Here is a 13,413-nt window from a genome sequence, read left to right as displayed (position 1 = left end):
TTCCTGATTAGAAAGATATTACTTCTCACAGTACAACTGGCTGTTATAAAAATGGAAGAGAGGATAAAAAATAAAAAAACCTGCTGTACTTAATAGCCATAGGAAGAATCTCTGAAGGGACAAGCAGACTATTCAGTGAAACCACAACTGTTCACATAAAAATAAACATTCAAATCAATTTTTTATATATGTGTAAGGAGGCCTACATTAACAATCTGCAGATAAGGATCTCTTGCCTTGAAATAAAACCTTTTAAAACACTAAAATCTCAAATAAAACCAGGCTTCTGAAAATAGATGTTTTAAAACTGGGAAAGTAACTTGGATGAGGCCGAGGGCAGACAGTCTTGTTATTTATGATACAGTAGCTAATCGCTTTAACTAACATTGAATTCCCTTTGCACTGGTGTAGCTCTCAACAGGCAATTAGACCGGCAGAATTACATTACATGCTCCAGTCTATCCAGATGAGGGAACTCACATAAAAAGGGTCTTTTTATGGTGATCCAACAAAGCAATAGTTCTCCATTACATGTACATTTACAAAACTCCTGACATGCAATTAACATCTTCGATTTCTTTTTCTATATGTTCTTGCTTCCTGGTGCTAGTGAAACGTTTCCCTTCTCGGTATCCAGCGTTGAAAGCCTGTGTGCGGACGCCGCTGCTGTCCTGCTTACCTGTGGTTAAAGGCAGGTGAGAGCCGCTGTCTGGGAGGCAGGTGAGGGTGAGCCAGGTAGACGACAGAGTGGCTCCGGAGAACATCAGCAGCAAGATGAGCTTCAGCATGCCCCTCATAGAGTCTGCAAACCTGAGCCAGGGAAAAACACAACCCAAAAAATAATCTGGCAGCAAAAAAAATAACAGCTCCCAAACAAGAAGAGTTTAATATGCTGGACCGCCAAGTTGTAATTTTTATATTTCTAAAAATCATTTCACCACAAAACAGATCAGATGACAGACAGGATTCAACAGTGGCAGTGGTAAGTAAATTATCATCATGTTCACATCACTGCAGGTCAAAATAATTGGTTCTCCTGCACAGATTTCACAGCATTCACTTTTTCTGCTTTTAATGTGTTTCTAAATAACGAAAACTCAAGCCACAGCAAACCACAGAACCCAGCGCTGAGAAACCTCCAATTACAACCCAACAGGTGAACAGAGACCTGTGGCGGCAGATTCTGAGGACACATTTCAGTTTAACGCTTTCTTCAGTGTACTGAGCGCAACTGGTTAATGGCAGTGGTGGGGTTTCTAAAGCATTGGACATGTATTTGGATTGGACCCTCCCAAGTAAAGACAAGGTAGGGAGTGGGGTGGAGAATAACAATGTATTTGACATCGCTGACTGGATGTTAAGTCCACTGTGCCACCCAAACGCCTGCACTAAGCCACCTGTTACAGCCTATCTTTCAAAGATATAAATGAATAATAATAATAATCCTGGCAGCTGAAGATGACATCGATTAGTGGTGCTGATGTGGATGCCATTGTAATTCCGCAGCTTCAATCACAGGCTTTGCCTAGCTGGTGGAAGGATGAGGTGCTGTACATTGTTAAACTGAAGACAGGATTTCAGGCTTATCAGGACATCGCGACACAAGAAACATTATGCAAGGTCTCCAAAACACTGCAACAGGCATACTCGTCAGAAACCACTGCAACAGGCGTACTCGTCAGAAACCACTGCAACAGGCATACTCGTCAGAAACCACTGCAACAGGCATACTCGTCAGAAACCACTGCAACAGGCATACTCGTCAGAAACCACTGCAACAGGCATACTCGTCAGAAACCACTGCAACAGGCATACTCGTCAGCTGGAGGCTTTAGTGAGAAATGTCCTCGGAATGAAATCTCCTGCTGATAATACATCTATTGGTATCAAACCCGTGGCTCTCTCTATCCTACTGAAAACCTCATTATGGACAATGTTGCTCTAAACCTCTATATGAGAAGTACAGCCATTCTTCTTGGAAAGCTGCTGTGAATGTTTAGGTAAAAATCGTGGAAGACTTGTTCCATTTGTTAAAACCTGAAAAGTCTTGTTTATGAAACAGATATCAGATTCAAAGCTGCATTCATTTTAATGCTTTATTGTGTTATTTTAATAAACAGATTATTGTTTGTGTGTAGAGCGTCATGCTGGGGTTAATTTATTACTACCTGGGCTGCATGTGACGAGTCTCATCCCTGCACTATTTGTTTAACTGTTTTTATCGTAATTCACCACATAGGTTATTATTTTTGAAGTGATATACAATAAAAGCTTTTTTTTTTATATCCTCATGAAGACATAAGACCTCTGTGGTTCTGCAGGGTGTCAGCAGTGAAACAAACAGGTGTACCAGTCTTCAGAACAGACACACAGTCTATGCAGTCATCACTTTAAGAGAATGTATACTCCGGGGTACAGAGGCGCCAATCAAACCAGAGCAACCTACATTAATTAAACTTACAGGAGGCACAAAAAAGTCACAGCTGTCAAGAGGGATGAAAACTGTTGACTCTGGACCCTTCTAGCACGTAAATTTACAATGACACTCAGTGCTGGAAAAAATGACAGCTAAAAAATTGGCTTCCTGCTTCCACAAGACTCCTAAATAACACTGCAGTTTATCAAGCCATCACATTTAACAAGAATTATTACTAATTTTCCTAATTAAAACTTCAGCAGATTAAAGCAAGAGATGTCATTGATTCAACCATGGCTTGAAACTGCTGAGCAGACCCAACAATGAACCTCCATCCATCAGAAGTGACAAAGAGCTCATTTTGCAAAGTACACAGTTTAATACATGCTACTTGTACAGTGGCATGGAAAACTATTCAAACAATACTGTATTTTTAATGTCCACAGGTATTCTGTAAAGATGGATTCAGTGAGTTACAGGAAAATAATTCCATCTCGGGTTTCTGAGACCTAACACATAAACACGAGATGGGATTATTTTCCTGTAACGCACTTAAGCCTACCTATTATTTTTTATAATACTTGGTTATTAGTCTCTGTAATAAAAAAAGACAAACGGGTGTTAAGGTTCAAATTGCAACTGAATTTAATGAATAATAATAATGTAAATTAAGTCAATAATGAAGAATCTTAAATGTAATTTTCTTTTTGATAATTCAGGACCAGTGAATGCGGTATGTTTTTTGTTTTTTTTGTTTTTTCTTAGTCGCTGTCAGAGTAGAAGATTATTTGTCTCGCTTGCTTGTTTGGTGCTCCCGTTGGTGGAGGATGACTGTAAATCTTCACAGGAGACAGGTTTGTTAAAAGTGCCTAAAAACCACAAATTGTGGGTGTTGTCGAGTGATTGAAAACGAGACATTTTGTGTTTGAAAGTGGTCTCAGGGTGCACAGGAGTCATATGGTTCAAAGGGCAAGGATAATGCCATTTTGAAGTCACTACTGTGGTATTATGCCTTTTTTTCAAATGGCTCAGGATGGAAATATAGCCTTCATCCATGTATTTTTATATATATATATATATATATATATATATATATATATATATATTAGCTCAACGAGCCAGCTGCCCTGTCAAATTTACAATCGGGTAATATTTTCAATAAATTATTCAAGTTTAATTAAACACACTTTACATCTGGCTTGGAGAAGCTTCAAAGTATTTGAACTAAAAATCCAGTGGTTAAAGAAAAGGGCTTGTTACCAGGAGGTTCCAAGTTCAAATCCCAGCTCAGCCACTGACTCACTGTGTGTGACCCTGAGCAAGTCACTTAACCTCCTTGTGCTCTGTCCTTCGGATGAGACGTAAAATCAAGGTCTTATTGTAAGTGACTCTGCAGCAGCAGTTGTTGATGCATAGTTCACCCCCTAGTCTCTAAGTCGCTTTGGATAAAAGCGTCTGCTAAAGGACTCATTAATTAATAACTAATTAAAAAATAATTGTGTTTACTGGGGTGTTTTATTAATGGCTAATAAAATACAGTATACTGCAGTAAACAGGTTTTCAACAAGACAAAGAACAAGAATAGTATATTTTCCACATTTTGTATATAAAATAAATGTGTGTATATGTACATTATATATATATATATATATATATATATATATATATATATATATATATATATATATATATATATATATATATATATATATATATATATATGAAGTGCATGAGACTTACCTGGCAACTCCAATACCAACAACACAGCCTCCGACTGTAGACCAGAATCCGATCCAACCAGCATCCACCTGCAACCCCACACAGGAGAGCATGTATTATTACAGACCACTACTTTACATAACCGATCCAACCAGCATGCGCCTGCAAACCCTCGCATGAGAATTGCTATGAGTTTAGGCTTCCTTACCTGGCTGACTTTGGCAGGTGTCAAAATCATGTCCAGGACTCCTGACCATCCGGCTAATATACCAAGCGGCACGGAATAAGCCAGAGCGATCATCAGAAAGCGGAAATTGCTGAAAAGCAAAGATTAAAAAAGCAGCAACTTGTCAGACAAATCCTGCTTTTATTTTCTTCTTCTTCATGCTTTCTTGATCAAATAAAATAAACACAGGACAGCAAACCATCCTGTTACTCCATGTTCTAACCAAAGGTTTTAAATACATTCCTTATTAACACAAGCATCCTTTGTTTTTTTTCTTGTGGCAGTAACACTCCTATTGCATAACAGTGTCACCCATTCCAGGTTTAACTACGAGCTTGATTAGCAACAGTGTGTAGGTAACAAGCTCAGGTGCATCTTACTAAATGTTTGTCAACTTGTTTTATTATTATTTATTTTTTTATCCTGGACTAAAGGTTTTTAGAATTGGGATGATCATTTAAAAAACAAGAAGCTTTCTTGCAGCAGAGCATTGCAAGGGCAGCAGTGTACAGCAGCAGGGCCAGCAGCTTTCAAAGGATTATTAAAGCTGCAAGGGAGCATTTGCTGGTAATGGATTAGTATTAACTTTAGGAAGTGTAAGTGTAACTGCAGGTGAGAATTTGATGGAGGGAATCTAATTTATGGTAATAATTAAAGGATTACACTGTTGTTGGTTCCCAGTTTTATTAAGATGCAATTGTAATATATTCAGTGTGTTTGTTAAGAAGATGGAAATAAGTGGGACTTCTCTCTACAGTGCTGTTTTGAGAAATATATTACACCAAGCATATTTCCATTTGAATGCATGAATTCTGGTACTGCACTGCACGGCACTGTTCACTTGCCTTACCTGCATGGAAGTCCATTGCTGTTTCACTTCAGCAACGATTTCTGAGCAAGACATTTTTCTGCCGGCAAAGCATGTCAGTTAATAGAGAACCCAACCGATTGGACTGATTGGACAACAGGAAAGAATAATATTGTAATCTGCCAAGTGTTTAACCTGTAGTATTTTGTACTTAATCATATCCTGATGTAACTATCACTATTTAATCATATCCTGATGTAAATATCACTATTATCTGCTGTATTATTGAATTGTGGTTTGTCACACTTGAACAAAAATTATTGTATTTCTTGCTCTTATTGTATTACTTGTATTGTAACACTTGAATGTATTTGTATTTGCTTGCGATTGTAAGTCGCCCTGGATAATGGCGTCTGCTAAGAAATAAATAATAATAAATAATAATAATAAAGAAAGCCTTTCTTGCAGAACTGCACATTTGAGACCAGCAGTATATAGCCAATGGGTTATTATTTACAGCAGCTGTTCAAACCACTTTCGGAGTTGCCCTGGGCTTGCTTTTTGGCTAGGATGGCAGTTAGTCCTTGCAGGAGCACATTTCCCTGGGACACATTTTTCCATTAACCTTGCTGCAGTGTAAAATCGATATTAATGCACCTTTCAAACAGAAATCTGCTCTGTGTATTAGAGTAAATAAGTAAGCAGGTCTTTGTAAAAATATTCCTGAAAGCCACAGCAGCAGCAGCCGCATGATCAGCTAAGTGCCGCTTGTCCATGGCAGGTGGGACTCCTGTGGTGCTCAATACTTCATAATAGCACAGTTTCTGGGGTATGATGTCACTGAGGCAGCCCCCAATCTCCATATGCTATACAAAAACCAATCTCCTTCAAAGATGTCAGCTGTTTTTTCGTTTTTTTTTTCAATTTTCACAGGTTTAACCTTCTTCTCCATGTCCGTCAGCTTCACAGAGCTTTATGGACAACCTGTCTCGGGACTCTTCAAACACATTTAAAAAAAAAAAAAAAACTTCAGATCGGCAGCTGAGCAAAATATAAATAAAAAAAGAGTTTTAGGCCTAGGTTTACAATATTGATTATTGATGTCATTTTAATTCCCTTCCATTACTGGCCTTTTAATCTTCAGGTTATCAAGAGAAGATCATTTGCTTATCTCAAAGTACAGGCTGAGACTTTAGAAATGCATGTGTGATACAGATTAAGAGGCGGGGAGAGCTAAAGACTGTCCTCACCAAGTTTCCTAACAGGGTAAGCGGTTCACAAGGATATATGTAATGTAAAGTAGGACTACACTATTATCTGAGGGGATAACAAACTCGAGGCATATGAACTCCATCCAAATAGGGATCTACTTGTGTTCTGGTGGCAGTTCCCTCCAAATCACACGTCTTAGAACAGGGGCGGTCCCAAGCTGGCCCTTCCTCTCCTCAACTCACACGTCTTAGAACAGGGGCGGTCCCAAGCTGGCCCTTCCACTCCTCAACTCGCACGTCTTAGAACAGGGGCGGTCTCAAGCTGGCCCTTCCTCTCCTCAACTCACACGTCTTAGAACAGGGGCGGTCCCAAGCTGGCCCTTCCGCTCCTGGCCTTTGTTCCACCCACACGTTATAAATTATTATTATTATTATTATTATTATTATTATTTATTTCTTAGCAGACGCCCTTATCCAGGGCGACTTACAATTGTTACAAGATATCACATTATTTTTACATACAATTACATTATTTTTTACAAATTATTTTTACATATAATTACCCATTTATACAGTTGGGTTTTTACTGGAGCAATCTAGGTAAAGTACCTTGCTCAAGGGTACAGCAGCAGTGTCCCCCACCTGGGATTGAACCCACAACCCTCCGGTCAAGAGTCCAGAGCCCCAACCACTACTCCACATGACTGCACTGAACCAATTAAACATGCATCCAGTCCCTAAAGTAGTTCATTCTATCACTGTACCAGTTAAACCTGCAGTGGAAAGGCTCCCAGGACCGTGATTGGACACCCCTGTCTTAGACCATGAACAGTATCAAAAGAGCATTTTATCTGGGTGTTGGATAGCAGAGGGAACCTCACACTCACCTGAGGAGTCGGCAAAAGCTGCTTCGATAGCTCAGTCTCTGGCTGGCTGCAGCCACACTGGGGGGGAGAGGGGGCCGAGACGGGAAATAGGCCACCACCGCGGCAAACAGCAGGAAGACCATGGCAAACTCTGGAAGAGAGACGCATACAAAGAGCAATCACACAGCAGGAAGACCATGGCAAACTCTGGAAGAGATACGCACACATAGAGCAATCAAACAGCAGGAAGACCGTGGCAAACTCTGGAAGAGAGACGCATACATAGAGCAATCGAACAGCAGGAAGACCGTGGCAAACTCTGGAAGAGAGACGTGTACAAAGAGCAATCAATCAAAGAGAGGTTAACCAGAGCCGTGTCCACATGCAATAATAACACTTCAACACAACACGTGAGAAAAAGAGGCCAACCCACACCATGTGCACGCTTCTCAGGGGACACTAGAGACAATATCCGGGAGCATCTAATCTCCATCACCCAGAATCCAGAAAGTCAAGAGACCAACAGAATCAATACACTTAAATGACCGAAACACATAATTAGACGTCTTGAAAACAAAACAGCTACCGGAATGCTAGAAGATAGATACTGGGTGAGAGTAATTCTTTCATGACCTCTAAAGCCTTCAGATCAGAACTCTGTCACACAGTTCACTCCTAGGAATTAAAACCAAGATCCCAAATGCAAAAAGACAACTCCGGAGCTTAATCTATTATTAAAGGAGTTTAAGACTACTTTAATTTTCTGAATCAGTTAACCAGAACATGCCTAACGTAGCTCAGCAGTTTTAAAGCAGCTGCATCTTTTAAAGCTGCACTGTCAGGGCACACTTCATCTTCCACTGTTTGAGGAGACTGGATGTACAGAACGTTTATAGCTCAGGTTTTTTTGTTGGCATTAAATATTTTATTTTATTTTTTGGAAACAAAACTTTATGCTCCTTGTATGCCTTTTTTATCCAAGTAAATGTCTTAAACATATTCTAATGCAATAGATTATAAATAGATACAGGGATGGAAATGAGTCTCCCATTGCATAGCTGTTGAACCATTCCTGGTTTTGCTAGGAGTTTAATAAGACACACCTGAGCCTTATTCCCATCCCTACGGCCATGTCATATTACAGTGCTTGACATTATAAAATGAAATAAAGAACTGGCTTTTGGTAGCAATGGCTGTAAATTATGAAATCAACAGCCCTGCATTAGCACACGCAGTCAGACGAAGTCATGAGGAATTGTTAATTTCCCATCAGACCTTGACACTGCTAAAAGGCCTTCTCACAGTGTATGCCCTGTCTTAGAAATAGGCTATTATTAGTAGGAAATTAACTGCCGTCATTAACCTTTAAAAGGACCATAATCATTTAGACTTGCAGCAAGGAAAAATTACACTACACAGAACTTATATATTATTTAAATCAATAGAGAATTTTCTGTTACATATTTTAATAATACGTTAGTCAGAACCGGTATATTTAAACACTCAGTCGTAAATTTTGAAGTGAAACTATCACAAAACGTCAGTCAAGTTGTAAAATGCCTTTTTCAGTCTATTTAATTACCAAAGAGGAGGCGGTTCCATTGATTCTCTGTTCTAACCTCGTGCCTGGTCTTCTCCAAGGACACAGGTGTTGCGTGCAATGGGTGTGTCTCACAATGGTTAGCAACATACAACATTCTGCCTCATGAGTGATTGGCACAATCCATGCTTTGCACAATACTGTAAGCATTTTGCACAATACATGCTTTGCTCCAAAGCTGATTAGCTTATTATTATCATTTTTTTAATCTTTTAAGAACACCAAACATTTTCATAACAGCCTTGAATTTTGGTACAAGTTATATTTTTTCAGGACATCTCATCACTGTTCCAGTGGTTCAGATACATTCATGTTTTCTGTGTAATCCTGTACTCCAATCAGGGAAGCATGTCACACCAATGGAGTTTACAGCAGTCTTTTTTATACCGAGACCTCCTGGGTGAGGGATGCATTTGTAGAATTATTCACAATTAAAAAGTATTTGAACAGAACATTGTATACAACAAGTAGCTCATTTTATCAGCAGAGTCTACAGTACCTGCATACAGTACAATCTGAACACGATCCCTTATATGGGCACTGCTCTTGTCTGCCGAACTATGCGGCAGTGCTGTCTGATTGGGCGCCGGCACCACTAGGGGACCAATCAGAAACGAGCATGCACCTCCCAGGTAGCTGAGCAGAGCTGCAACAGCAGTGGCCGTGGCCCTTTGATCAGGAGCGAACCACGTTGTGGAGAGCAAAGGGGGAGCACTCATAACAGTTGGGCCGGCCAAACCATTCAGTAGCTGTCCCCCATGGATCAACCTGTGAGGAGAGATAGAGGGAAAGGAAAACAGCAATTAATTATGAACCCCCTGTCTCTGAACTGAATACTTACAGGGGTCTACTTCATAATGATGGGCAGTGAGCAGCGGTGAAGCTACATACATTCAACCCCAGTGGTGTCTTATTGGCCCCTGCATTATTAAAATTCCTGAATACAATAAAGACAGAGAGAAAAGGCAGAAGTTAGAGCAGGCTTCGGACCTTAGGGGTACTGCATCTTTATACTCAACTGTTTAGATTACAAGAGAGTCTACTATTGGAGCAATTCTATGACTACAACACACACCCTTTGTATAACATGCACCCTGTTTAATGTGCACTATTGAGCAGCTTTGGGTTAAATCACTTGTATAATGTGCATCTCTTGTATAAAGCACACCTATAGAATGCTGTCCTACCAAAAACTGTATACTGTATACACAGCGGACGCAATCTGTAGAGAACACACTGAAATTCTGCCAATACTGGTAAAACATGCTTATACTCTGAAAATTACAGTACTATTACTTATGCGACAAAAATAAATAAATAAATCTAAACGTTCTTCACGCAGCAGGACTGAAATGAAATGAGAATGAGCCTGAATTTTCAAATACAGTGTAGCTGTCAAAAAGTAATCTATTGGCCATCTCTATATTAGACAGCATATTATCTTACTGACATATAAATATGTATATATATATTTGGGATTGATGCTTGGTGCCTTAACTTACATAATACACAACACCAGTCACTGATTAGAAAGGGGTTAGTCAGGTTTAGAGAACAGCCTTTCAGAAAATGATTTTGCTTCAGCTGGATTATGGAGAAAGTAATCCAAATTGTATACAAAAACAGGCAGACTATATACAGTACAACAGACTGACTTGCTTTGTTTTGACCTGTGCCGAAGGATCTCTTTCTTTGATAAAAGTTTTATGCTGTAGGGTTTCCGTCTCCATATTGCCAGTCTCTATTGTCCCTGTTTATGTCTCATACAATCACTGACACACAGTGCCTCAGTCTCTATTGTCCCTGTGTATATCTCATACAATCACTGACACACAGTGCCTCAGTCTCTATTGTCCCTGTGTATATCTCATACAATCATTGACACACAGCGCCTGGGATTCATTCTACAATGTGTAAAGCCTCACTCTACTGTTCGCCAGTACATTTTGAAATGTTTTTTCAATGTATTATGTCAGAATACAATTATATAAATCAGAGTGGAAGGTGGCACTGGAGTATTGAAGAGAAAGCAAACCCACGTCACAGAGTGTGAAGCAAACCCACCATCAGAGTGTGAAGCAAACCCATCATCACAGAGTGTGAATCAAAGCCATCATCACAGAGTTTGAATCAAAGCCATCGCCACAGAGTTTGAAGCAAACCATCACAGAGTGTGAAGCAAACCCACCATCACAGAGTGTGAAGCAAACCCACCATCACAGAGTGTGAAGCAAACCCACCATCACAGAGTGTGAAGCAAACCCACCATCACAGAGTGTGAATCAAAGCCATCATCACAGAGTGTGAATCAAAGCCATCATCACAGAGTGTGAATCAAAGCCATCATCAGAGTGTGAATCAAAGCCATCATCAGAGTGTGAATCAAAGCCATCATCACAGAGTGTGAATCAAAGCCATCATCACAGAGTGTGAATCAAAGCCATCGCCACAGAGTTTGAAGCAAACCCACCATCACAGAGTGTGAATCAAAGCCATCATCACAGAGTGTGAATCAAAGCCATCGCCACAGAGTTTGAAGCAAACCATCACAGAGTGTGAAGCAAACCCACCATCACAGAGTGTGAAGCAAACCCACCATCACAGAGTGTGAATCAAAGCCATCATCACAGAGTGTGAATCAAAGCCATCATCACAGAGTGTGAATCAAAGCCATCATCACAGAGTGTGAATCAAAGCCATCATCACAGAGTGTGAATCAAAGCCATCATCACAGAGTGTGAATCAAAGCCATCATCACAGAGTGTGAATCAAAGCCATCATCACAGAGTGTGAATCAAAGCCATCATCACAGAGTGTGAATCAAAGCCATCATCACAGTGTGAATCAAAGCCATCATCACAGAGTGTGAATCAAAGCCATCATCACAGAGTGTGAATCAAAGCCATCGCCACAGAGTTTGAAGCAAACCATCACAGAGTGTGAAGCAAACCCACCATCACAGAGTGTGAAGCAAACCCACCATCAGAGTGTGAAGCAAACCCGCCATCACAGAGTGTGAAGCAAACCCGCCATCACAGAGTGTGAATCAAACCCACCATCACAGAGTGTGAATCAAAGCCATCATCACAGAGTGTGAATCAAAGCCATCATCACAGAGTGTGAATCAAAGCCATCATCACAGAGTGTGAATCAAAGCCATCATCACAGAGTGTGAATCAAAGCCATCATCACAGAGTGTGAATCAAACCCATCGCCACAGAGTGTGAATCAAACCCATCGCCACAGAGTTTGAAGCAAACCCATCAACAAAGTGTGAAGCAAACCCACCATCACAGAGTGTGAAGCAAACCCACCATCACAGAGTGTGAATCAAAGCCATCGCCACAGAGTGTGAAGCAAACCCACCATCACAGAGTGTGAAGCAAACCCGCCATCACAGTGTGAAGCAAACCCACCATCACAGAGTGTGAATCAAACCCACCATCACAGAGTGTGAATCAAAGCCATCATCACAGAGTGTGAATCAAAGCCATCATCACAGAGTGTGAATCAAAGCCATCATCACAGAGTGTGAATCAAAGCCATCATCACAGAGTGTGAATCAAAGCCATCATCACAGAGTGTGAATCAAAGCCATCATCACAGAGTGTGAATCAAAGCCATCATCACAGAGTGTGAATCAAAGCCATCATCACAGAGTGTGAATCAAACCCATCGCCACAGAGTGTGAAGCAAACCCATCAACAAAGTGTGAAGCAAACCCACCATCACAGAGTGTGAAGCAAACCCACCATCACAGAGTGTGAATCAAAGCCATCACCACAGAGTGTGAAGCAAACCCACCATCACAGAGTGTGAAGCAAACCCACCATCACAGAGTGTGAAGCAAACCCACCATCACAGAGTGTGAAGCAAGCCCATCATCACAGAGTTTGAAGCAAACCCATCAACAAAGTGTGAAGCAAACCCACCATCACAGAGTTTGAAGCAAACCCACCATCACAGAGTGTGAAGCAAACCCATCATCACAGAGTGTGAAGCAAACCCATCATCACAGAGTTTGTCCCGATAGAATAACTGGAGGTAATTTCATGGAGTTCTCGATTGTTGTGACCAGCATACTGACAGGGTGAGGATGATTCTGTGCTGCTTCTATCCAACCAATGACTAGAAACTCAAAACGTGAGCATTGATGAGTTAAATCTTGCAGATTTCTCACGTATAATATTTCAATAGTTATGAATATCAAACTGTATTTTATTCATAAAAACAGAATCCCTATGTAAAAACTTGCAGGTTAAAGCCGTGTGAACAGGGCTCAGATTGTTTACTATCCAGAGTTTATATTTGGATAAATACACAGAACAAGCTCACATTGTAATGTAACCCCTCACACAGCCAAAGACTGTTCACTGCACATCTACTGCAACAGGGCACACTGCACAGCTACTGCAACAGGGCACACTGCACAGCTACTGCAACAGGGCACACTGCACAGCTACTGCAACAGGGCACACTGCACAGCTACTGCAACAGGGCGCACTGCACAGCTACTGCAACAGGGCACACTGCACAGCTACTGCAACAGGGCACACTGCAATCAAAA

At 40.6% G+C, this 13,413-nt stretch overlaps 1 protein-coding gene across 1 annotated transcript in view; it reads right to left on the bottom strand.

The window, feature by feature from the left end:
* LOC117409996 (solute carrier family 49 member 4-like) overlaps positions 1-13,413 on the bottom strand; it is a 38,495-nt gene that overhangs the window by 15,564 nt on the left and 9,518 nt on the right. The window contains exons 3-7 of the mRNA XM_034016322.3: positions 9,346-9,614; positions 7,268-7,397; positions 4,344-4,452; positions 4,157-4,224; positions 680-810 (exon numbers count right to left, since the gene is read on the bottom strand). Of these exons, the coding sequence (XP_033872213.1) occupies positions 680-810; positions 4,157-4,224; positions 4,344-4,452; positions 7,268-7,397; positions 9,346-9,614 (707 nt within the window). The remainder of the gene's footprint in view (positions 1-679; positions 811-4,156; positions 4,225-4,343; positions 4,453-7,267; positions 7,398-9,345; positions 9,615-13,413) is intronic.

This window comes from Acipenser ruthenus, chromosome 10 (genome assembly GCF_902713425.1).
Source record: "Acipenser ruthenus chromosome 10, fAciRut3.2 maternal haplotype, whole genome shotgun sequence".
Classification (NCBI taxonomy): domain Eukaryota; kingdom Metazoa; phylum Chordata; class Actinopteri; order Acipenseriformes; family Acipenseridae; genus Acipenser; species Acipenser ruthenus.
The sequence above is the reverse complement of the archived record's forward strand: the minus strand, read 5'-3'. Positions and strand labels throughout refer to the sequence as shown.